The sequence below is a fragment of the Trachurus japonicus genome, chromosome 16, assembly GCF_045865225.1.
Source record: "Trachurus japonicus isolate A0001 chromosome 16, Traja_1.0".
Taxonomy (NCBI): Eukaryota; Metazoa; Chordata; class Actinopteri; order Carangiformes; family Carangidae; genus Trachurus; species Trachurus japonicus.
Window position 1 is genome coordinate 28,443,585 of NC_140922.1, and position 26,409 is coordinate 28,469,993.

Below are 26,409 nucleotides of genomic sequence, written 5' to 3' on the forward strand. Positions count from 1 at the left end.
TGAGCAGCTCACGTCTCTGCCCCGCCGATCTCAAAACAACATGCACCGATAATTAAAGGTAATGAACCTACTGCTATGACTATAGGGATTATGGCGATAGGAAAATTTGCCAAAATGTTGAACTATCCCTTTAAACACCTGTTGTCAGACACTGTCACTGTCTCTGAAGTTAGAATAAATAACCATTCAGATGTTTAATGTCTCATCAGATGTTTTTTTCTTCAGTATCCGTACTAGTTTCTGAGGTCTGAGAACTAATAGGATCAGATAATCACAGTGTGCAGGATGTTTATGGGATGGATGTGGTTTTACACTGAGGTTCATCAACTCAACTTTCATAGCACAGTCTTTCAACAAGCTCATCACGAGCTTTGACCTCTCTGGCATTTCCTCTGATGGAGGAGTTGATAAATAGAGCTGCACTGCTGGTTCAAAGGGTTTTCTGGTTCCAGATCAGTGTGGGAAAAGTATGTAAATTGATTTTTAGTCATTTCCTGATCAGATACAGAGAGATCATTATCAAATCAAATCAAATCAATCTTTATTTATAGAGCACCTTTCATACATGGAAAATGCAACACAAAGTGCTTTACACACATAGAAAATAAAACAATTACAAGTAAAAACCCCTCCCTCCCACACTCCATACTACACACACACACACACACACACACACACACACACACACACTCTCTCACTACTGACGCTAGGGAGACATGGCATGACACTGAAGATTGAGGAAGCGCTATCTTTGGGGCCGTCCACACTGGGAGGAGTCGCAGGCCGTGCCACAGGGGGCACCAGTGCCCAGGCCCCCCGACCCCGGCAGACCACAGCCAGCCGAGCCGAAGGGACCCAGGGACAGCGCCCCCAGCAGCAGCCCAGACACAGCTCCCAGCGTGGAAGACCCCCCTGAGGAAACACTGGAGTTAAAAACTAAAAACATAAGATAGGATAAAAACCCTGAAAAATTATGTTCAGTTTTCTAAGATACTGGTCCAACGCTTGTTCTAATGTTTCAGCTGCATTCAAACGACCTGTTACAGAAACACCCTGAATGAAAGGAATAATGTGTGTGTGTGTGTTGAGCAGAGTAAAGTCTGATGGGAGAAACTGGAGCTCCATCAAACAGCAGGATGGAAACTCAAATGAAATATAATAATACTTTCTAATGATGTATTTCTCTTGTTTTTTCACCTGCAGCTTCTGGCCAACATTGTGATCTACGTGTGTGCGATCACCGTGGGCGTGATGTCGTACTACATGGCCGACAGGAAGCATCGGAAGGCCTTCCTCGAGGCGCGGCAGTCACTGGAGGTCAAACTCAACCTGGAGGAGCAGAGCCAGCAACAGGTCAGAGCAGATCAAACCTTGTTGTTGCTTTCCTCACAGCTGTGGTTGAACCTCTTTAAAGGGATAGTGCAACATGTTGGCAAATTGGGCCATTGCCAGAAACCTTATAGTCATAGCAGTAGGTTCGTTACCTTTAATTGTCGGTGCAAGCTATTTTTAGAACGGCGGAGCAGAGCCGCCAGCTGCTCAGAGCTACGCTATGGAGGCTAATGGGATTTCTTGGTTTCCCTCATCAAACTCATCAAATACACAATCCAACAACTCCAAAACGCTCTGGTGGACAAGTTGCGACCTGCACATTCACCACGCTATGAGATAATAACAGAACGTTACCAGACAGAGTTGTTTTAGAGGTAAATGCAGAGACTGCTTGATGAAAAACAAGATCCTGAGGTGATATTAGTATTGATCCGTGTTCTGGCTCTGGACACAGGCACTAATATTCATTCACACACACAGATACCAGATGTTTTACCTTATCTTGCATGTGACAAAGAGGAGGTACTGGACAGATGTGATGGCCACCGACCCCTGGAGTCCCCCACTTCCCTTTGTCTTTCTTTGACTTTCCATAATAGATCATTGATCAGTAAACAAACCCAGTCTAGGTTATAAGAAGTAAAATAAAATAATACCATGTAAATTTCCCTTCAGTCATGGTATTTATCTTCATAGAGTTTAGAGTTTCTGAAATTCAGTCACACATCTGTCCTCAGATCTGCAAACGCAGTCATAGATCTGCTCACAGATCAGTGTTAGGGTTTATGGATCAATATCAGATTGTTCAAATTAAGATCAATTAGAGTCAGTCTGACTGGCCTGGAAATCCAACAGTGCAATAGAAGTAATGATTGAACAGTGTGTTTCAGTTGTTGTTGTTGTTGTCAATGATGGATGGTGGGAGGCTGAGCTAACATCTGGACAGAGGTTGAAAGTTGCAGTTTGTTCTCCCACAGTCACGTCTTCAAATCCAGTTTTTTTTTTTTTGTGAGTTAAAGGAATAGTTCACCAAAAAATGAAATTCAGTAATTAGTGACTCACTCTCATGCTGATGAATACTCCGGTGTAGTTTTTTATTCCTCAAAATGCATCTGGAGACCCGGGAGGCCAGTTCGTAGTCCAACGAAAACTTTATATGAGAGTAATAGGGCCTGACACAAAAACGTCCATAAAACTACACAAAAACTATTTAATATTCCTCCACACTGCTCGTCCGCTGCAATCCAAGTGTCCTGAAGGGATATAGTCCAGAGTTTACTCGTTAAACAACGTAATTAAGGACATTTTTACAACCTAAACAGTCCTGTATTGAATTTGCCTTGGGCGCACGTGCATTGTGCCCGACACAAACAGGTCCATAAAACTACACAAAAACCTTGAAATATTACTCCACACATGCTCGTCCACTGCAATCCAAGTGTCCTGAAGGGATATAGTCCAGAGTTTAACCGAAACAGTGTCATTGAGGCAAGTCTGGTCATGTCAATACAGGACTGTTTAGGCTGTAAAAATGTCCTAAATGACGTTGTTTCCAGTAAACTCTGGACTATATCCCTTCAGGACACTTGGATTGCAGTGGACGAGCATTTTTTGGTGAATTATTCCTTTAAACTTGGCAGCACGGAGAAGATTAGTAATAGGATGTGATCCAGATGTTCATGCTCTCCAGAGGTTGTCACACCTCCATGAGGTCGACAGCAGACGGCCGCTGGGTGGATGGATGGAGGGTGCTGACATCTTTTGGACAAAAAAAAAAAAACAGTCACGGTCCCAGTTGGCAACACGTTACATGTTACCATGGCGATCATGAGACTTCCCATCAGGCTCAGCTGTAGCTACTTTTGTGTTAAATGTTAATTAGCTTCATGCATGTAGCAGCAGTAGGTAGTAGTATTAGTGGTAGTAGTGGTTGATAGCATAATACAAAGAAAGAAAAAAACCCAAACATGACCACGACCGACCAAGTCTGGCTGGTCTGGACGACCCGTTTCCATGGTAACTTCACTCGGACTTATTTAAATGTAGGTTACTTCTTCTAAAATAATCCTGATTCTGTGAAGTGATCGTGTGTGTGTGTGTGTGTGTGTGTGTGTGTGAGAGAGAGAGAGCTGGTACTGTGTCAGCAGTCAGCTCGCTCTCTCTCCTCACATCTGCGGCCTCTGGGTTTTTTCTCCGTCACTACTATTTATGGAACAGATGGTTTACACCATGGAGAGAGCGAGAGAGCAAGCAAAAAGACCAGAGGAGAGAGAGAGAGAGAGAGAGAGAGAGAGAGAGAAGAGATAGACAGAGACAACAAGAGCTCTGATGAAAAATAAATAAATAAATAGATTAAAAAAAACACAAGTGGAAGAAACTCCCAGAATACTAATGGAGAAGCCACGACGACGACGACGACGAGCTGCCGGGAGAGACGAGGGGGCCGTCAACCAACCAATCAAGGAGCATCCGGTGGTGGCTGCCGGTTACCGTGGCAACCGGCCCTCCTGAGACGGTGTCAGCTGTAATCACAGAGTCGACCCGCTCAGCCGTTTTGTTGCCTCTCTCTCTCTCTCTCTCTCTCTCCGTCAGGTTTTTTGATAAGAGTATTGAAGCTGCCACACTAACACTCAACTGTGTGTGTGTGTGTGTGTGTGCGTGCGTGCGTGTGTGTGTGTGTGTGTGTGTGTGTTCAGCTCCTGTAAACACAGACGACTGCTCTCACCTCCTTCATGCTGTTGTAAAAAAAAAAAAAGTATTGACTCTAGACTAAATTGTTTCTGTGTTTTTAGTCTCAGCAGCCTCTGTTTTTTGTTTTTTTTTCTGGGTCATGTGACCAGGAAGCGGCGTCATTTCCTGTGTTGCCATCTCTGTTTGTCATGCGCAACAGGTGAAAAAAAAATATATATATATAGCCTACAACATACAGAGGTGAACAGGTTTACTACCTGTGGAGCTGCTGCCTCTGGTTCTCCTCCTCTTCCTCCTCTGTCCGTCTCAGACCAGATAGGAGTTATAATCCCCTCCTGCACTTGAACTTCATCAGACCCTGAACCAGCTCATCTATTATAATAATAATAATAATGATGATAAATTTCATTTGTAAGTGCTTTTACAGATGCTCAAAGACACTTTACACTTTAAAAATCATAAAATAGAGCAAAGTCAGGGTGGAAATTCAATTAAAAAACAGCAATAAAACAGTATAAAAGACACATAAATTATATATTAAAAAGCTAATTTAAAAAGGTGTGTGTAAAGGTGTGTATAATACTGTATAACCCTTTTCCACCGAGGCAGTTTTTATTTGGAGCCGGTCCCAAAACCTCAAGGCCATGATGCAGGAGAACCGGTCCCAGCAGGGCAGCACCCGTTCTCCACTGGTCTAGAGCCAAGGACCGTTTATGGTGTCATGTTATCATGTTCTGCAAAATCAACCAAAACTTGACGATCACGAGTTTAAAAAAAAAAAAAAAAAAAAACAGACCGGAGGATTGTTTACAACAGGAACAGAAATGTAGTTCCTGAATTCATCAGCTCAGCTCACTTGTATCTGAGGATAATTAATCTAAACTCACATAGACAGAGCCTAGTTAAATACACACTTCATATCTTGTAATATTATATATATAGAATGAAGCACGCTGCCTCTGTTCATTTTCATTGATTTATTGTTATTGAAATGTGTTGAGTGCTCAGAGGCAGAGCTGTTGTTAAACTCTTCTCAGACCTACGAGCAGCTACGTATATATTTCATCCAGTGCAATAATCTGTGAGTAGTAGATAGATAGATAGATGTCAGTGGAGACAGTAATATAGTATGTCCTTCACCTCATTCCCACATCTTATCCCCAATAAACAATAAACAATCGGCCCCAGGAGGACAACTACCAATGCCCAGGCTATATGGACTCATCAATACACTCATGGAGCAATTTATTAGCACACGTATACCCATGTACTTACAGCCAATCGTGTAGCAGCTGTAGATCCAGGCTAGGAGCTGCAGACCTGCTAATGGTGGATCATGATGATGTAGAATCAGAGTCTGGATCCATGGATGCAACCAGTCACCTCCAGTCCAGGCTCTAATGAGATGGTTTGGGGAACATTTGAAACATTTAAAGGGATAGTTCAACATTTTGGCAAATTGGCCTATTGCCATAATCCTGGAGGCTCATGGGATTTCTTGGTTTCCCTCATTAAACTCATCAAATACACAATCCAACAACTCCAAAACGCTCTGGTGGACAAGTTGTGACCTGCACATTCACCACGCTATGAGATAATAACAGAACGTTACCAGACAGAGTTGTTTTCGAGGTAAATGCAGAGACTGCTTGATGAAAAACTGCTTCCGACAGGAATGCACATCAGCTGCCTGTTTTGCATGAATTTGCCTCTAAAACAACTCTGTCTCATAACGTTCTGTTATTATCTCATAGTGTGGTGAATGTGCAGGTCACAACTTGTCCACCAGAGCGTTTTGGAGTTGTTGGATTGTGTATTTGATGAGTTTGATGAGGGAAACCAAGAAATCCCATTAGCCTTCGTAGCTTACTGTAGCTCTGCTCCGCTGTTCTAAAAACAGCTTGCACCGACAATTAAAGGTAACAATTCTACTCCTAAAACTATAGGGATTATGGCAATCGACCAATTTGCCAAGATGTTGAACTATCCCTTTAATGTGGAGACAACACGCACAACCTGAAAAATTGACTGCTGGGTGCTGGACAAAAAAAAACGGATACAAAAGATCAAAAATAGAAAAGTCTGCACACCAGAAGTTCTTCTATTGGATATATCATTAAAATGCTTTAACGACATATCACCACATATGTGCGTGCGACTTTTCAGACGACCTGCCCTTTACCAACAAAAGTGGAGACACACCTTCATAATATATACACAGTTACACACACATACACACACCCAAAAACACATGATTTATAACCTGGCTGGTCATGTGATAGATGATATGCAAACAACAAATGAAAAAACTTTTTTTTTTTGTAGCAAACACGTTACATCAGACGAGAGGGACGACATGCAACAATAAACACAATATCTCTATACATTGCTAATTGGTACAAGGGCATATTGTGTATATATATATAACACACTTACGTAACAAAAGTATCAATGTAACTTTTTTTCTTGGGGAACATTTGACTCATCTGACACTTCAGGCCTTAACACAGATTAGTCACAGTCTGATACTATAGCTGTTAATGAAAGACACTGTGCTTTTCACACGCAACCAACCACCATTACTAAAGTTGTGTGTGTGTGTTTGTGTGTGTTTGTGTCGTCTCCACAGGAGCGTCTGCTGCTCTCCATCCTCCCGAAGCACATCGCTGACGAGATGCTGCAGGACATGAAGAAGGAGCCGAGTCAGAAGGAGATGCAGCAGTTCAACACCATGTACATGTACAGACACGAGAACGTCAGGTGATCCGCCCGCTGCCTCCGTCTGTCTCGTCCGTTTTACCGCCACAACCGGTCTGCAGCCTGTTTACTCAGCGCTGCCGTGGTTAATGATAATTAGCTGCTCTTTTTTTTAAAGTTTGTGTGTGTGTGTGTCCATTTACTTTAGAAGAGGAAGATTTATTTATAGAGCACATCTCATGCAGAAAGCAACTCGGTGTGTGCTGCACAACAGGAATACTTGTAAATAATAAAACATACATGAATGAACAGGAGGATTATGATGTGTAATGGTTCTACAGAGAAGGTGTAGATAATTAATGTGGATTATAGGAACAAGACAAACCAGTGCTGAGCCCCATTAAAAAAGATAAACCTGTTAAATCTGCTTTTAATAGTTGAGTGTTTGGGCGTTTCCTACGTTTCTGGGAAGGGCGTTGCACTTGTTCTTTTCTCTTTTTTTCTGGAGCATGGTAACTGAATGAAGCTTCACCTGCAACTACAATAAGGCTGGAGCTCTTTTACTTTTATTTGTTAATTTTCACAGGGACAGTGCAGGTTAATTAACTTTTCTGTGAATGCACCAGTATTTGCTAAGTAGCTGGTTTTCAACTGCAGTCCCTGGGCTGCAAACCTGTAACGAAACATACTACATACTGTTTAGTTTAGTTTAGTTTAGTTTAGTTTAGTTTAGTTTAGTGTGTTTATTTTGGTCTTGTACTATACACAAATGTAAAAGTATAGATACAAAACAAAAACAAAAACACAACAAAGCAATACAATGAACTTGCATCATCTTATTTAGCCTACCCTTCAGTTTGATTTCTAATTCTAGATTATTCCATTGATTGACTCCTTTAATTGATATATATCTTTGTTTCAAATTTATTCGTACCTTTGCTTTTGTATACACATAAGTCCCTCTTAGTTCATACTGTATCTACTGGTTCGAGTCTGAAACATCCTCTGGACACCATCTGGAAGCAAATGAATATTTACTTTATACATAATTTGAGCAGTTTTATAGTCCACAAGATAATTGAATTTTAAGGTCTGTAGGTTTATGAAAAATGTGTTTGTTGAGTCTCGATAATCAGCCCTGTTGATTATCCTTATTGCTCTCTTGCTGTATTACCAACTGTATGCATATTACATGATACGTCCCTAAAATAATACTACATTAAAGCGCATATGTCAGTGAAATAGTAACACATAGGCATACAGCGAATAGAAACATACACATAAGGTTTCCTGTTTGCTCATATGGTGCAAGCAGTGCTTTTATAAATTAAGGTATAAGGCCATTTAGTGCTTCATAAGCAGTTACAAGTCTGTACTGATGCTCTGTGTGTGTGTGTGTCAGTATCCTGTTTGCAGACATCGTTGGCTTCACCCAGCTGTCGTCGTCCTGCAGCGCTCAGGAGTTGGTCAAACTGCTCAACGAGCTGTTCGCTCGCTTCGACAAACTGGCCGCAGTGAGTTTCACTCTGTTACCTCACCACCGCCACCGTTCAGTTACATACGAGACACGAACATGAATTTAACATGACGTCGCAAAGGAACATGATCAAAGTGTGGAGACGCTTCGATCTGAGTGGTTTCTGTCTGTTTTAAACAATTAGACGATGTCACAGTTACATAAAAAAGAATATTATCTTATTCTCGTCTAATTTCCATGAACGACTGTAAAATGTCCAGACATATTCATGTTTGATCCTGATCAGATTTTCTGATTAACTGATTGTTATTCACGCTGAGTGAACGTTTTATAACCACCAGACTGTGGGGAGCACGATGACACTGTGTGTGTGTGCAACATGAGTTTAACTCTAATTCACACTCATGTCAGATCAGTGTATATGACGGAGCAGTGACAGTAGAGGTCAAAGGTCACGAAATCTGGGCTTTTACAGACATAACAGGAATGTGAATATCATGAATGCAGGAGCCTTTGTCTTTCCAAATTAAACAGATTAAAGCAGAATAATTATTACAACCAATGTGGTTTTATCAGCTCTTAATAAAACAAAAACTCCTGCTTTATTTCAATGTAGAGGTGCAACACACTTTGTTTTTCTGCTCTTTGCAGTTTTTCATGTATTTATGATCCTGTAACCACATTGTTTGCCTACATTGAGTTATTATCCTGTTGTTTAACAGTTTGGGTTTTTTTTTTTAACTTCTTCTAAGACTATGTTTCTGAAATAGTGGAAGACACTATGAGAATACATTTTACATATTATTAGGCTATATATTAGCCAGAGTAATGTGATGTAACATCATATAAGGTAAACACTTTATTTATAAATATAGTTATAATGTGTTATAATTGGCTTATAAACGTGCATAACTATTATTATTAACACTCAAATTATCATAAGGCTTCATAACAATAAGCATAACACATCATAGAGCATTTTATGCATGGCTTATAGGGCTAAGTATCATAATAGAGTTTTAATGCTCTATAATGTGTTATAATGTCTTATTGTTATAAAGCATTATGATCTTTTCTGAGTGTTTATACCTATATTATACATTATAATTAAGTATGGTTATAATGCATTATAGAGATAGGCGTCAAATAAAGTGTTACCTAATAGAATGTAACAACAACATAACATAACATAACATAACATAACATACATAACTTGAATTTCCTTTGGGATCAATAATGTATCTCTGGGTCCGATAACATAACATAGAAACTCCCAGTATAGCACACAACAGCACAACACAACACAACACAACATGTTGCTGTTTTACATCTTTTACAACATGTAAAACAGTATTTCCAGATATATCCAGTGGTTGATCGGTGGTGTCTCTTTCTCTCCGTCTGGTCTCCTCGTGTCTCTGACCGAACTTTGTCCTCCTGTCAGAAATATCACCAGCTGAGGATCAAGATCCTGGGAGACTGCTACTACTGCATCTGCGGGCTGCCGGACTACAGGGAGGACCACGCCGCCTGCTCCATCATGATGGGCCTGGCCATGGTGGAGGCCATCTCGTAAGTACCGGGACCAGAACCGGGACCAGAACCAGAACCAGGATCCGTGGTCTCTGTGGTCTGTGATGCAGCGGCGTGTTAGAGATAATCGATGCTCTGATGGACTCGTATCGACTCGGCTATGAAGTAAAGTGAAGTGAACAGCAGCTGACAGTGAGAGGTCATGGAGCTCACACTGGTGCTGATGCAACACTTTGATTAGACTGGAGAGGATGAGGGGGACAAACTGAACCAGGACTTGGCTACGTCTGTCTTTGTTCTTAAAGGGATAGTTCAACATTTTTGGCAAATTGGCCCATTGCCATAATCCCTATAGTTTTAGCAGTAGGTTCATTACCTTTAATTGTCAGTGCAAACGGCGGGGCAGAGCCGCAAGCTGCTCAGAGCTACGCTACAGAGGCTAATGGGATTTCTTGGTTTCCCTCATCAAACTCATCAAATACACAATCCATCAACTCCAAAACACTATGAGATAATAACAGAACATTGTTGTTTTCAAGGTAAATTCATGCAAAACCGCTGATGTTCCCGTCTGGGGCAGTTTCCAGCAAGCGGTCTCTGTATTTCCCTCTAAAACGACTCTGTCTGGTAACGTTCTGTTATTATCTCATAGCGTGGTGAATGTGCAGGTCACAACTTGTTCACCAGAGCGTTTTGGAGTTGTTGGATTGTGTATTTTATGAGTTTGATGAGGGAAACCAAGAAATCCCATTAGCCTCCTTAGCGTAGCTCTGAGCAGCTCGCGGCTCTGCTCCGCCGTTCTAAAAATAGCTTGCACCAACAATTAAAGATGACAAACCTACTGCTATGACTATAGGGATTATGGCAATGGGCCAATATGCCAAAATGTTGAACTATCCCTTTAAAGCGTTTCTCTCTGTGAAACCACCTCAGGTACGTGAGAGAGAAAACCCAGACCGATGTGGACATGAGGGTGGGGGTCCACAGCGGCACCGTGCTGGGAGGGGTGCTGGGTCAGAAACGCTGGCAGTACGACGTCTGGTCCACCGACGTCACCGTGGCCAACAAGATGGAGGCTGGAGGAATCCCAGGGTAAGACCCCAGACCCCAGCCGGGGTTTTTAAATTTATTTATTGGTAACACTTTATAATAAGTACACACTATTAAGAATTAGTTAAGTAATATTAAATATTGAATTCCTCATTTATAACGCATGAATACTCATTAGCAAACAACAACAAAAAGCAAAACAAAAAAAATAGTAATAGAAGACAACTAAAATTCTTGTTAAGTTATATTCATCAATAGTCTAAACATGCTCGAAAGCAAGTAGGAAGAAGTAAAGAAAACTTTACCCCTTGTCCTTTTTTATAATATTATCCTCTAATGATTATTGTCAATATTGCTTATCAATATATAAAATATACGGTAACACTTTATAATAAGTACACACTGTTAAGCATTAGTTAGCATGAAATACTGAATTCATCATTTATACCACATGAATACTCATTAGTATGTTGTTTATAAACACAGTTAAAAATGTTTTACTAAAGCGCTTACTGTATTTATAAACTACAGACTAATGAGTATTCATGCGTTATAAATGAAGAATTCAGTATTTATTAATGCTTAATAGTGTTTACTTATATAAAGTGTTACCATATATATGTATATAGTTATGCAGTTTCATCCTTAGGACACAGAGGATTCATGCAGGGAAACATTCAGGTTAATTGATGAGTTAATTGATCGTAAAAACCACCCGTTCACAGAGTTATGTTATGACGAAGATCTGTAGATAGATCAATAACCAGTCTGATCGATCAATAACCTGATGTGACCTCCTGCTGTGGACGCAGTCGTGTCCACATCTCTCAGAGCACCATGGAGTGTCTTCACGGAGAGTTCGACGTGGAGCCGGGCAACGGGGGCGACCGCTGTGACTACCTGAGGGAGAGGGGCATCGACACCTACCTGGTGGTCGTCCCCAAAGGACCCGTGGGCAAGAACGGCATCAACGGGGTAGTAAGTCACACACCTGTCACACACCTGTCACACACCTGACATAGAATAGAATAGAATAGAATAGAAACTTTATTTGTCTGAAACCAAGGGTAAATTTGTCTTTGACAGGGCTCAACACCACCTTTACATACACACAAGACGTTAAAAAAAGACCACCAGATGAAAAAAAAGTTATTCACATTTGAATAACTTTATTACAAACCTATTTTCTTTTTTTGTCATAAAAGTATTTATTTATTTTTCATCAAATAATACAAATAACTTACAAAAGACAACAAAAACTAAACACAAAAAGGCAGTCAAAACTAAACTTAAAGGACAACACCGCTCTGTACCATTGTATTGTTTGTGATTGTATCAATTGCAATGTGTTTCAACACTTAAAGCAGAAGTAAGCGATATATTTGTGTTAATATAAGTCTTAAATAGTTATATCTTCCGACAGCAATCACTTACATAGAGTGTTTGGACTGAAACACGGGTCTGTCAGTCACTCTGCTCTGCTCTGAGCCGAGGAGAAAACTTTTCTCGTATCCTACAAGTTTTTATCCAATGAGGAGAGAGAACGGCATGAAGGGCTGTGTGTGCAGCCAAGGGATGCGCCTGAATGTGGAGACGTAGGGACGAGGACCAATAGATCCATGACGAGGGCGGGGGCTGCTAACTCCGTCGGCTGACAAGACGTTATGGTGCGTTCAAGGCAGCCCGTAACTCGTGTTTTTCCGAGCTGTGAAGTCGTACCAGTTCGATCTGGTACGAGTTCACCGGTCGGAAGTTACGAGTGGCCGTTATAGTGACTTTCACAGGTAAAACAGGTCGGAAAAACACGAGTGGGTTGCCTGACTTGAAGCTGTAATTTACGGTTTCAAAAGCCGGCCTGGAACGCAGCATTAGCCAAAACGATCGGATCGCTTACTTCTGCTTTAATGTAACAAGCCCTTAATATATAAAAATAAATCATCCCATATTAAATGGAACTTCCCTTTAACATTGTTCCTCCTGGCAATCAAATATTCGTATGATGCGGTCTCCAAGATTCGTGGGGCTCGCTACAGCTATCACTTCCTGTTTCCTGTCTTGTCATCAGAAGCTGTCTGTGACGTCGTCCAATGGAAACTCTCCCCTGCTGATCAACACCACCGAGTGCAACGGCAGCGCCAACACGGCCTGCACCACCCCGGAGGAGCCGGAGGAGCTGGACACCAGGGTAACGGATAGATAGATAGATAGATAGATAGATAGATAGATAGATAGATAGATAGATAGATAGATAGATAGATAGATAGATAGATAGATAGATAGATAGATAGATAGACAGACAGATAGATCCTGAGACACTGATTGGTGAATAGATTGGTTTACAAACAGAGAGATGTTACTGTCTGCTCCATCATGAGAGCTGTTTCTTTATTGTTTGTTTATTTCTCTCCAGGTGGTGAATCCGTCCTTCCCGAACCCGCGGAGACGACTGCGGCTGCGCGACCTGGCTGAGCGGGTGATCGACGCTCAGGAGAACGAGCAGGAGCTCAACAAACTGCTGAACGAGGCTCTGCTGGAGAGAGAGACGGTGCAGGCGTAAGTGACAGTGGTCAGACCGGACACTGACACTGAGCCTGGGTCTTTACAATGTCAAGTTAGTCATATGTAGTCATGGATATGGAGCCCAGTGCATCATGGGAGCTCCTCTGGTAGTCTAGGTTTATAGCAGTGTAATTAAAGGCTGGTTTACAAGCAGCAACAGAACATAAATACAATTACAGTGAATTACAATTCCTAACCCTAACCCTTACAAAGGTCAGACACCATACATTTTAAATCAGCTAGAGAGGGAATATTCTCCAGCCACAAAGCGTGTTGGAGAATTTTCCATGAGTTTAGAGCATCAAAAGAAAAGGCAGATTTATCAAGCTCTGAATGTACAAAAGGGACCTTAAGAAACAACAAACCACTAGAACGAGTAGAATAAGATCCAGAGCACCATTCTAATAGTGATGAAATGTATGGGGGCTGCTTATCAGTAAGGGCCTTGAAGATAAACATATACCAGTATACTGTCAGATAATGTGTTCAATGTATTTTACTTAAGTTGAATTGCAGTTTAGTTGAGGTTTAAGGTGTTGCAAGCTGATTGGTTCCACCTGACTTCATTGATAAATAAAACAGAGTGTCATCTGCATAACGATAGAGGCATATGGAGTGTTTCTTGATTATATTACCCAAAAGAAGCAAATAAAGAGAATAGAAAGAAGCTTTGTCCACTTCCTTCAGCACAAATTAAACACACCACTGCATGCCAGGTACTGACAATCTGAGCTGTAGATGTAGATGAAGTGTGGTGTCATTTTCCTCTCTGATATATAACAGCTGAAGGTTTTATCTTATCTTGTGTCGTCAGTTTGAAGGGGAAACACACCAACAAACTCTCTCTGAGGTTTGTGGACCCGGACCTGGAGACTCGTTACTCTGTGGAGAAGGAGAAGCAGAGCGGAGCGGCCTTCTGCTGCTCCTGTGTGGTCCTGCTCTTCACCGCGCTCATGGAGGCGCTGATAGACCCCTGGTGAGTCCACAACGACACCAGAACCGAACCCTCACACTTCTGTGTATCCTCATGTTCATCATGACACACAGATGTTGGAGGACTTGTTGACAGATGTTTGCTGCTCTGCTCTCACCATCTGTGTATTTGTTTGTTTGCTTATTTGCTGTGGAAACAGGCTGATTGCAAACTACATCACCTTTGCAGTGGGAGAAGTCCTGCTCCTCGTCCTCACCATCTGCTCTCTGGCTGCCATCTTCCCCAGAGTGAGTCACAGCACTTTTTTATTTATTTATTTTTTACATCTGACAGCTGGGTCATTGGGGGTCTGGTTGGTTGGCTGGTTGGTTTCCTTTAGGGGCACCAGGAAATCTGAATTCCCACTAGAGACTGGGACTCTTAATGCAAAATATGTAATTTATCAAACTAAATGATAACAAAAAATGTAATGAAATAGCAAGGGATTATGGGAGTTGTTGTTCTCGCTACTATAACTATCACTTTCTAAGTGTCAGTAGCACAGGAAATCAAACAGATACAGTCATTAAATGCATTTAAAATGTTTCAATCCAATCCATTTTATTTATAAAGCATGATTTTAAATAAACTCAAAGGTTTCCAAAGCGCTGTACAGTAAAATAAAAACCATAAAACATAATAAAAAAGACAAAATACTCATGATAAAAGACACAATAAAACATAATAAATAAATAAATAGACTGGCCACCCCAGATCTAATATCTGTGCACATAAAATCAACAGCCTACGTAGTGTGAAAAGCCAAAGAAAAGACAGATGAAGTACATTAGGCTTAAAACAAGATAAAATAAAGTTTTTACACTTCTGTCAGACAAACACTATGCAAACACATGCAGAGGATTTCATGTCAATGACATTTACGGTTACTATGATTAAATTCACTGATTTTTCCAGTTTTGAGAACCGATAGAACAACAACAGAGGTGTTTTTAGACACTTTAATGTGGAAAAGTCTCATGAAAGAGCTGCCAGAGAAACTTTTAGGAAATGTTTTGGGACATTTTGTGTTCAGAGAGGATCAATATCAGTGAGTGTGTGTTCAAACTGGAGCTGGAGTTGAGATGTGGTTTATCAGTTTATTCCCAGGAAATTATCTTTGGATAAGAATAAACATTAAGAAGAACAAAATGTAATATAAGAAAGGTCAAGCAAAACATATGAATCAGGTCAGGCCTTGAAGACTTTAGTGAACTCTGATAGAGGAGGTGATGTTGTCTTTGTGATTGCTGTTCAGTGTGTGTGTGTGTGTGTGTGTGTGTGTGTGTTTGGCTTGCAGCGGTTCTGTTGATTCCCCCTCGTCATGGAAAGTCAGATGTATTGACGCAGCAGCGAGCAGGACGCTATCGACTGCCGCTGTCACACTCACTCAGTCACATGCTCTGAGAAAGATGCACACTCAATAATCACGTCAGATATCACAGTGTCACCACCAGGCTGCTGCGCTGACGTTTCCATTAACACACACACACACACACACACACACTAACACCTGTACCTGACCAATAATGAAAATCTTTAAAGAACGTGATTGTGTTGTGAATGAATGAACGATCACTTTATATAAACAAATCCTTGTAAAGACTAATGTGTTCACCAATAAATAGATAAATAAATAGATGATGACGTTAAAGAGCAGATGGACGATCCGTGTGAATAGTAATCAAGAATCAAATGAATTAATCTGCTGAATTAAGCTGTAGTCAGGTCAAGGTGTCTGTGTATTTCTGTACAGGTGTGTGTGGTAAACCTGATAAGATCTAGAGAAGTGGGTCACTAACTGGACTTGTTTGTGTTTGTGTTTGTGTGTGTCAGGTTTTTCCCAAGAAGCTGGTGTCCTTCTCCACCTGGATCGACCACACCCGCTGGGCCAGGAACACCTGGGCCATGGCGGCCATCTTCATCCTCACCATGGCCGACATCATAGACATGGTGAGCTGCAGCTCTCTTAAAGGGGTTAGTTTAACCCCTGGTGTAGAAGTAGAGCGCCCCCTCTGCAAGCCTCTCTAGTTGTAGCGACTTCAGCGTAGACCACATGATAGCAAAATACTGCTGTCTTTGTAGCCAAGAGGATAGTAGGTGAGATGTTTGTTTTTGTCTCTTTTCAATAGAAACCAAACCAGGCAAAGCCAGCAGGTGTTTGATGCTTCGTATTAATGTGTTAGGACCGTATTTGTACTGTTGACGAAGTTTGGTGCTGTTCTGAGTATTATTTGTGGCTACGAGTGGCTTTTTTGATGGCGGTTGGCTCTTGGCTCCATAGACAGCAGTGTTTTGCTGTCTGGCTATCTGCGCTGAAGTCACCACAACTAGAGAAGTTTGCGAGTTCTACTCTGTCTCATGGTGCCTTAGACCATGGGTTAAACTTATGCTGGAATATCCCTTTAAAGGTCCAGTGTGTAATATTTGTCAAGGTTTATTGGCAAAATCAGAATATACTACCCATTAATATATTTGTATAAGTGTATAATTGCTATAAAATAAAAATTGTTTGGTTTTCGTAGCCTTTAACCTCTATTCTGACAGGTTGCCACCGAACCGCATCATAGCTAATTACCATAAAGTTAACCGAGACTCAACTTCTCGTCCGGTGACGCTTTGGAAGTGCGGCTGACGGCAGTTGACGCTTTTGGTTGCTCATTGAAAATGAATGACTTCCAGTGTTTTTGAAGCTTTCGACGCTTTTGGTGTGAACGCACATTTATAATTATTCTTTTACATACATATAGCAAGGGCCTTGCTTTAGAGAACGTCGCCATCTTGCGCCCCCATGTTTGTACGGCAGCCTGAATGGAAAATCCAGCCAGTCCAGTTTTAGAAACAATTCTAATGATGACTTGTGTCTCTCCTCCTGCAGCTGAGTTGTCTTCCTCGGGTCTCGGACTCGGGCAGCACCACTGTGGCTCCTTCCTCTTCCTCTTCCTCCTCCTCTTCCTCCTCCACTCGGCCCAGCCCCGACGGTTGCCTGGGCAACCCCAAATATTACAGCTACATCGCCGTGTTGGCCCTGATGGCGACCACCATGCTGGTGCAGGTCAGCCACATGGTGAAGCTCACGCTGATGCTGCTCATCACCGTGGCGACCGGCATCGTGAACATCTACAGCTGGAGGGACATCTTCGACCGCTACGACATGGCCCGTTTCCAGGACTACAGGTGAGGCCGGGAGGAAGCACGGGGGGCGAGACACACACACACACACACACACACAGACACACACACACCTGCGCCAGGTCTCACACACTGTGTCTCTCTGCAGGTCGTACCTCGTTCCCTCCAAGTTCATCATGACCATCATGATCTTCATTATGATGGTCAGCTTCTACTACTTCTCCAGACACGTAAGTTCATGTGTTCATCGTCTAAAGCTGCGTTCAGACGACACGATTTCAGGCCGATTTGGACACGATTTCGTCGTGGCCGATACATTTCCGGCGTCGGGCCCGATTACGTGTAGTGTGACATAACTGATGACCAGCGATTTTGCATCTACGGCGCTGTACGACGCTGTACGACACCCTGACGGAAAGTCTAGCATGTTAGAATTATTTGCATTTCTTCACCTGGTCTGACATCTCCTATGACGTGAATCTTGATGTCGACCAATAGGAACATGTGCTCCATTTGCGCAATATAACACTGCATCCTGACATACAGCGAGCGAGTGAAATGGCAACGAAATCTCGCGCGAAGGTGTCCTGATATGCAACATGACGATTTTGTCACGAGTATATTCTATTGGTTCAGAATCCAAACCAATCAAATTATCGAGGGACGTACACAAACTTCTGGTGCTATTTTTAGATTCCTGATATTTCCTGGTTGCCGTTTTTCACATTTTGGAGTATTTTTTAAATTGTATTTCTCATATTCTTCTCTCTCTGTGTACTGTTCAGCCAATAAGAAGTGTTTAGGGGCAGGACAACGCCACAAAATGTCATCCAGGTAAAGACAGAGCAAGCGAGTTTTTCAAAGTTGGGTGTCATCCCTGGACGGAGCGATATCGCTCGCGGCATGTCAGGACAGGCTGATTGAAAAGTAACGCATCCTAATCGCTGTATGTCAGGATATGGTGTAAGAAATCGCGTAGAGTCGTGATCGGTCGTGAACGATGACTAGTCGGGGTGAAACTTGTAATGTTGCCAGTCTCCCGACCAAGACACGGCAAGAGTTTATTCCACTGTGATCGTGTAATCTGACATGGTGACCATTGTGTAGTCTGAACCCGGTTTAAGAAAGGATCATTCATGCTCGTGCTGGTCAAACACACGGACACTAACACTGACGGTCCGGTCCCACTGTGTGAAGGTGGAGAAGCTCGCTCGCACCCTGTTCCTGTGGAAGATCGAGGTCCATGAGCAGAAGGAGAAGGTTTATGAGATGAGGCGCTGGAACGAAGCGCTGGTCACCAACATGCTGCCGGAGCACGTGGCGCGGCACTTCCTGGGCTCCAAGAAGAGGGACGAGGTGAGACCCAGTGTGTGTGTGTGTGTGTGTGTGTGTGTGTGTGTTCATCTGCAGCTGTGTCCTCTAAGACAGAAGTCTTCGCCAGGGTGTCCACGCCCTCTAGTGGGCCAGCTGAGGTACTGCAGGGGGGTCACAAACATTTTTGATTGATTAGACAATTTCTTATAATATATTTTTTCATTTTCACATTTATATTATGAATAAAATAAATAATAAAAAATTGAATAGCTGGTCTTGTGCACTTGGCCAGGACTTCCTTGGAAAAGAAGAGATTGTTAATCTCAATGGATCTTTGTCTTGGATAAATGAAGGTTAAATGCAGGTGCATCTGAATAAATCTGAATATCATGGAAAAGTCCATATCCAGAAGTTCAAGTCAAGTAGCTCCAACCAAGTATTGAGTGCAAACGATTAAACATTAAACAGGTGTAATAACAACAAAATAACAATCTAATGCAATCGCCAAAGCAATTCAATGTAATGTCACACCAAAAACCACACACAATAAAATAAAATATTAAAATAAAATGACATTAATGGCAGTGGCACGGCCCCCCTACTCACTTTACCTTGCACATGTTTAAAATAAAAAAACATTAATATATGAACATATAAAATGAATATACAGTATGTATTATTTAAATAGCTTAATATTGAATGCATAATAACAAGGTACGTTTATACATGCCACTAGGCCCAGTTTAATACAAAACATAATTTTATACAGTATATATCAGTCTGGGGGTCCTTGGCCTGAGATCATCCTGTAGATTTCAGGAACATCTGTCGGTTCCATGGTTCCTAAACGGTTCTGACCCTGTTCTCACCCTGTCACCTGATCCAGGAGCTGTACAGTCAGTCCTACGACGAGATCGGCGTCATGTTCGCCTCGATCCCGAACTTCTCCGACTTCTACACAGAGGAGAGCATCAACAACGGAGGCATCGAGTGTCTGCGCTTCCTCAACGAGATCATCTCTGACTTCGACAGCGTAAGTGCTGCTCTGTGTGTGTGTGTTTAAAGGGGTAGTTCACCCAAAATTGAAATTTCACTCATATCTACTCACCCTCATGTTGACTAAGGGCTGGGAGAAGTTTCAGAGTCCTCCGTGGCTTCTCTGAGTTACAGGGGGTCTCGGCGTAGCAGTGCATGTTCATATAACAGACACACCAAAAAACATCCAAATACCTCCATGCTGCTCATATGTAATGTCCGTCTTGTATTGAAGCCCCGAAATGCGAAATTGTTCGGAAAAAAATTAAATAAGTCTCTATTTCAAGCTTGTTTGTCGCAGAAGCTCCTCTTCCTGGTTCATCCAATTTGGACGAACCAGGGTCCGTCCTCTTCCCGGTTCGTCCAAATTCAGGAAGAGGAGCTTCCGCTACAAAACAAGCTTGAAATATAGACTTATTTAATTTTTTCCGAACAATTTCACATTTCCGGGCTTCAATACAAGACGGACATTACATACGAGCAGCATGGAGGTATTTGGATGTTTTTTGGTGTGTCTTTTTGTTACGAAGACAGTTGGTATCCATTTGCAACCGTTATATGGACATGCACTGCTACGCCGAGACCCTCTGTAACTCAGAGAAGCCACGGAGGACTCTGAAACTTCTCCCAGCCCTAAGTCGACATGAGGGTGAGTAGATAATGAGTGAAATTTCAATTTTGGGTGAACTATCCCTTTAAAGTGTTTGGCCTCATGTTCTTGACCTTTGACCTGTGTCCACATCACCAGCTGCTGGATGAGCCTCAGTTCCGCTGCATCACCAAAATCAAGACCATCGGCAGCACCTACATGGCCGCGTCGGGCGTCACCCCCGACGTCAGCAACGGCTACACCTGCATGAAGGTGAGTTAATAACCGACCGACCGCTGTGATGTCACGATGCAGCGGTCTCTGACCTCTGACCTCTCTGCTCTCTGATTGGTCTGCGCCTGACAGAAGGAGGAGCAGTCGGACAGGGAGCGCTGGCAGCACCTGGCGGACCTGGCGGACTTTGCTCTGGCCATGAAGGTCACGCTCATGAACATCAACTACCAGTCGTTCAACAACTTCATGCTGCGAATCGGTACGTTAAGATCTCTGCCATTATAAGGATTTTTTTTTTAAGCAAAACAAGTCGGCATGTATCTTAGTTCAGGTGAAGAGTGCAAAATCATTCACTTTGATAAAAGGCTTTTGGCGTTCCCATATCCATTACAGAATAGTAAAAGGTCGGCTATTCCAGTTGTTTCCCACCATTATTCTTAATTAGTGATGTCACAATTACAAATTTTCTTGGTACAATTACTATTTTATTTTATTTTACTTTTATTTGCTCTTGCTTTTAACTCTGTTTTTAGTGTTTTGTTTGTTTTTATTCTGTTTTATGCTTCTTTTTTTAAAGTTTTGTCTTTATGTAAAGCACATTGAGTTGCCTTGGTATGAAATGCGCTATATAAATAAAGATGCCTTGCCTTGCCTTGCCTACTATCAGAGAAATAATCATGGTATTAACGATTAATTTCCCAACACTATGAATGTGTAAAATCAAATACATTCAAAATATAATTACATTACTAAATGTTTACACAAAATATTTGAAGCATCTATTAACATAGGACCAATTATTAATCCCCCAGGGGAGATGTTTGAAATATTCAGGTCATAAATTGTCATCCACAACAAGTGTTTAAGTTTATTTGAATCGTTTTTTTTAAATTAAAAAAATATTACTTTTGGTTGCAATCAGTAAAAACAACTTGCATACCAGCTTGCAACTGCATACCAGCTTGTAAATATTTTTTATCACTGCAATTGTATGATTATTTAGGAGGTAATATTGGCTGGATTAGATTTTTTTTTGGGGGGGGTTATAACCCCCTAACCCCACCCATAAATTACGCCCATGCCCTAAATTGACGACAACCCACCTGTCTCCTGTGTCCACTGTTCCTTCAGGTCTGAATAAGGGCGGAGTCTTAGCCGGAGTGATCGGTGCCCGTAAACCTCACTACGACATCTGGGGCAACACTGTGAATGTGGCGAGTCGCATGGAGTCCACAGGGGTGATGGGAAACATCCAGGTACAGTAACACACTGTTCACCCTGCTGTCGCAATGCTGAAGATGGAATTGGATTGGATGGTACTTTATTGTCCAGTAGGGAAATTTGTGTTGGGCTCCAAGCCACTGCATTACACAGCACAGTAAACATTTCACAATATATACATGACACACTGTAACGTACATACACAGTGCTTCCATACAATACATATAAAATAGTAAGAAATCCACAGTTCTTAAAGGGATAGTTCAACATTTTGGCAAATTGGCCCATTGCCATAATCCCTATAGTCATAGCAGTAGGTTTGTTACCTTCAATTGTCGGTGCAAGCTATTTTTAGAACGGCGGAGCAGAGCCGTGAGCTGCTCAGAGCTACACTACGGAGGCTAATGGGATTTCTTGGTTTCCCTCATCAAACTCATCAAATACACAATCCAACAACTCCAAAACGCTCTGGTGGACAAGTTGTGACCTGCACATTCACCACGCTATGAGATAATAACAGAACGTTACCAGACAGAGTTGTTTTAGAGGTAAATTCATGCAAAACAGCTGATGCGCGTTCCCGTCGGGGGCAGTTTTTCAGCGAGCAGTCTCTGCATTTATCTCTAAAACAACTCTGTCTGGTAACGTTGTGTTATTATCTCATAGCGTGGTGAATGTGCAGGTCACAACTTGTCCACCAGAGCGTTGTGGAGTTGTTGGATTGTGTATTTGATGAGTTTGATGAGGGAAACCAAGAAATCCCATGAGCCTCCGTAGCGTAGCTCTGAGCAGATTGCGGCTCTGCCGTTATAGCAGTAGGTTTGTTACCTTTAATTGTCGGTGCAACCTATTTCTACGACTATAGGGATTATGGCAATGGGCCAATTTGCCAAAATGTTGAACTATCCCTTTAATAACAGCTGGAATAAATGAGTTCCTATACCTGTTCAGTCTGCTTTTCAGTACTCCGAGCCTTCGAGCTGAGGGCAGCACATCAAATTCTGGATTGAGGATGTGTATCGGGTCGTTAAATGTATCCGTGTGTGTGTGTGTGTGTGTGTGTGTGTGTGTGTCCCAGGTGGTGGAGGACTGCTACAACATCCTGAAGGAGTACGGTTTCCGCTTTGTGAGGCGGGGGCCCATCTTTGTGAAGGGGAAGGGGGAGCTGCTCACCTACTTCCTGAAGGGCAGAGACAAACAGGGCTCCTTCATCAACGGCTCCTCCGTCACTCTGCCTCACCAGGTGGTGGACAGCTAGAGGCCACGCCCACACACACACACACACATACTGCCCACCGGTGTGATCACTGCAGGGTGGGGAGGACTGAACCTGGAGCTTCACACAATGTTTACAGTTCACACTACACAACACACACACACACACACACACACACACGCCTGTGACAATGTCGATGGAAAGAGATGAGAGCCAGGAGAGTCTGAATGTCACGTTCAGGTTGAACCACAAATTCAAAACCAGAATCATTTTAATTTAAATTAATTGGAAAGAAAAATATGAGTTAAGTACTTTTTATTGTCAGAATCTCTTCTGAAAATGTTCTTGTGTCCAAAACACTTACATTAAAACATTACAAAATATAACACAATATAACACCAAACAGACTAAATGACAGAAACATTAGAAAAATGTAACACAAAACAAACATCAGACATGTGACGTGCTATACTGTATACATAGCATCAAAGTGCTACATATATTTATGTTTGTCTAACACACAGCAATAATTAGACTGTGTTTATTGTTTATTTTGGATCACCAATTAGTCTTCATTGAGATGAAGACTATTCTTCCTGGGGTCCACATTAAATTCAACATAGAAAATGAAAAGCATTACAGCATCTTCACCTAAAGAAAATCCATAAAGTCATTCACTTCATTGAGTCCCAGAGTGAATAACTAACTTAGCAACAGCATTTTTGCTTTTTACAACCAATAGATCTGCATCCTTTTAAACTACAGTATGAACAAAAACAAATTGCACATTATTCAGTTATTATTCAACTCAAACAAAATCAATTAATAAATCATTATTCAGTAACATTGTTGCAACTACCACAAGATCCATTTGAAGACAACTAAACAACACACATATTTATACATATGTGAGGTTCAGGTGTCATCATAGTCCAGTAGTCATTCATGTGCAGCTGATGAATAAAAATCACCAGTTTATTGGCCCATGACACTAAATGTGACTTAAAGGGATAGTTCAACATTTTGGCAAATGGGCCCATTGCCATAATCGCTATAGTCATAGCAGTAGGTTCGTTACCTTTAATTGTCAGTGACCTGAGAATTAATGTGATTTAACAGGAGTTTCATGAAGTCAGTAGTGTTCTCCAGCCCTCGCACAGTCGATGCTTTATGATATTATTAATAATAATGATGAGATAATGAGAAGTTAGATGTCAGAATTCTAAAATGAAAATGATTTAATTGTTAATTTTTGTGTTTGTTTTTTTTTAATCCAGTGTTTCAGCATGAAGATGACTAATTCAGATTAGGATTTTAATTTAAATACAATGATGGGCTTCATCTCTTTCCGACACTGATCACACACACACATACACACACACACACACACACCCATCTCCTCAGCACATTAACACCACGTGTCTTTTAAATTCTGGACGTTGCCGTTTACAGAATACTTCCATGTACTGAGTCTGACAAGACAGACTGACTGACAGACTGATCTGAGTTCAGGTCTCTGTCTCTGATGAGGACGAGGATGAGGACGTGGACCAATCAGAGACCAGGGTGTGGTGATGATAATGATGAAGATGATGATAACGGTGATCAGACTCTTGGTTCTGCTTGATCCTGATCCGGGGGGAAACGAACGTCCATAGTGTCAAATGTAAGAGCAGCAGGACGCTGCTGACACATGGTGGACTGATGGAAGACGCCTGTCCCAGTCCACCAGTTCATTTCAGTTCATTATAAAGGTCATAAAATTAAAAAAAAAGAGATCTGGAGAGACAGACACGAGCAGTCGGACGAGGACACATCAGATCCTCTCGGTCGATCGTCTCCTACGTGACCTCGGACACCGACGTTAAATAGAAAAGCACCGAAGACGGACAGACACCTGATCACAGCGGGGGGAGAAAAAAGAAAAGAAAAAGTTGATATTTTATTATGTAAAAGCGTAAGAGTTTAACTTTTCCAGCAGGTGTTTGAACATGTGAGCTGCACCTGATGTCGTCGAGGCCTTTGAATTCACACCTGGAAGTTTAATTCATGTTTAATTCCAGCTAGCTCTCTACACACACACACACACCTGTTGTGCAGCAGACTTTTTCAGACGTTTCCAGTTGTCCACCCACTGTGCTTATTATGTGTGTTATGTGATGTTAAACACACCTGGATGAGGTAGATTCAGTGGTACAGACGCACAGATCTGATGTTGGAGGTACTGTACATACCTCCAAGGTAAAAGAATGAAGGAACCGACGTGATCGTGAACCCGTGCGGTTCTGTGGACTCACTCAGACAATCTAATCTCGTCCTCTCACGGCCTCTTCACACTTCAGATTCACCTCAGACTCAGATCTTTTCTTCTAGTGGGGTTTAGATGGAGAGATCAGCAGGTACATTGGTGGGGGGAAAGAAAAAAAAAAGGTGTGTCAATACAAAAATCCAGGGGTTCTTCTGGGTTCAAACTCGAAAACCCTTAGAGAAGTGACGTTGGACCTTTGTCTGAGGTTTTGGGGGAAAGTATTTTAGGAGCCAAGTGCTGCTCTTTCCTCTGTTGATTGTAAAACCCATTAGTGTCTCTGTAGAATGGGATGAAAGTGCAATAGTTTCTTCTTCTACAAACCCCCGACGCTCTCCTCTCCTCTCCTTAAAAGGCTCAATCATTCCTTCCCCTTTAATTCATATTTTTATAAAGTAATGGTTTTGTTCTATATTTAAAGAAAGGGAATGAGGACGTTTCCTCGCTGTACATAGAGTTCAGACTGTGTTTATTGGTCAGATTTATTTATTGGAGATGACAGGGACATTGTCCTGTGTTTTTTTTGTTTTGTTTTTCTTACACAGATGTGAAAGTGCCAATGATAAAGGAATGGCTTCAGATGTAAAAAGCCACATCACGGACCACGGCTGTTTCCTCTCCTCTCCTTTGTATTTTAAAAAGAATCTCAGGCTTGGGAACAAAATAGCACTTTGAATACTGTGTCAACTCTGTAATATGATTCCAGGTTTTGATCGCAAAAACATTTTTTGAGCTAATAAGTTCCAACACCAGGAGGACGGTGAGAAGCCGTGTGCGGGGCCCGAGCCGAGCCAGAGCCATGGGCCGGGCCGGCTGACGGCTGGTGATCCGATCCCGTGGTGGTCGTGTAGTTGTTGTTGTTACTGTTCAGATCCAGAGCTGCGTCTCCTCTTCACAGTTTTGTGGATTGAATTAGACACTGTAGTTCTGTTCTGAGCAGCTGAACCCAATCGTGGTCTTTAAGTTGAAGAATCAGTGTACGTACCCTCTTTCATTTCAGTTGTTTGTCATCATAAGGTGAGTTGAATAAAGAAATCTAATAAAATCAAGTGTC

The 26,409-nt window shown here is 41.9% G+C and overlaps 1 protein-coding gene across 2 annotated transcripts in view; it reads left to right on the plus strand.

The window, feature by feature from the left end:
• The window catches only part of adcy3a (adenylate cyclase 3a), a 29,197-nt gene extending 3,169 nt beyond the window's left edge, over nt 1-26,028 (plus strand). Inside the window, exons 2-21 of one of the 2 annotated variants that reach the window (XM_085802977.1) lie at nt 1,204-1,353; nt 6,653-6,783; nt 8,123-8,234; nt 9,642-9,769; nt 10,664-10,822; nt 11,593-11,758; nt 12,846-12,965; nt 13,191-13,333; nt 14,154-14,315; nt 14,473-14,560; nt 16,146-16,262; nt 17,188-17,486; nt 17,590-17,671; nt 18,639-18,797; nt 19,642-19,788; nt 20,539-20,652; nt 20,746-20,872; nt 21,745-21,869; nt 22,913-23,077; nt 25,901-26,028. In XM_085802977.1, coding sequence (XP_085659103.1) covers nt 1,204-1,353; nt 6,653-6,783; nt 8,123-8,234; nt 9,642-9,769; nt 10,664-10,822; nt 11,593-11,758; nt 12,846-12,965; nt 13,191-13,333; nt 14,154-14,315; nt 14,473-14,560; nt 16,146-16,262; nt 17,188-17,486; nt 17,590-17,671; nt 18,639-18,797; nt 19,642-19,788; nt 20,539-20,652; nt 20,746-20,872; nt 21,745-21,869; nt 22,913-23,077; nt 25,901-25,906 — 2,700 coding nt within the window. In that variant the 3' untranslated portion in view covers nt 25,907-26,028. Of the gene's footprint in view, nt 1-1,203; nt 1,354-6,652; nt 6,784-8,122; nt 8,235-9,641; nt 9,770-10,663; nt 10,823-11,592; nt 11,759-12,845; nt 12,966-13,190; nt 13,334-14,153; nt 14,316-14,472; nt 14,561-16,145; nt 16,263-17,187; nt 17,487-17,589; nt 17,672-18,638; nt 18,798-19,641; nt 19,789-20,538; nt 20,653-20,745; nt 20,873-21,744; nt 21,870-22,912; nt 23,282-25,900 lie in introns of those variants that run through there. The other variant, XM_085802976.1, reaches the window with a different exon arrangement.
• The last annotated feature ends 381 nt before the right edge of the window (nt 26,029-26,409 follow it).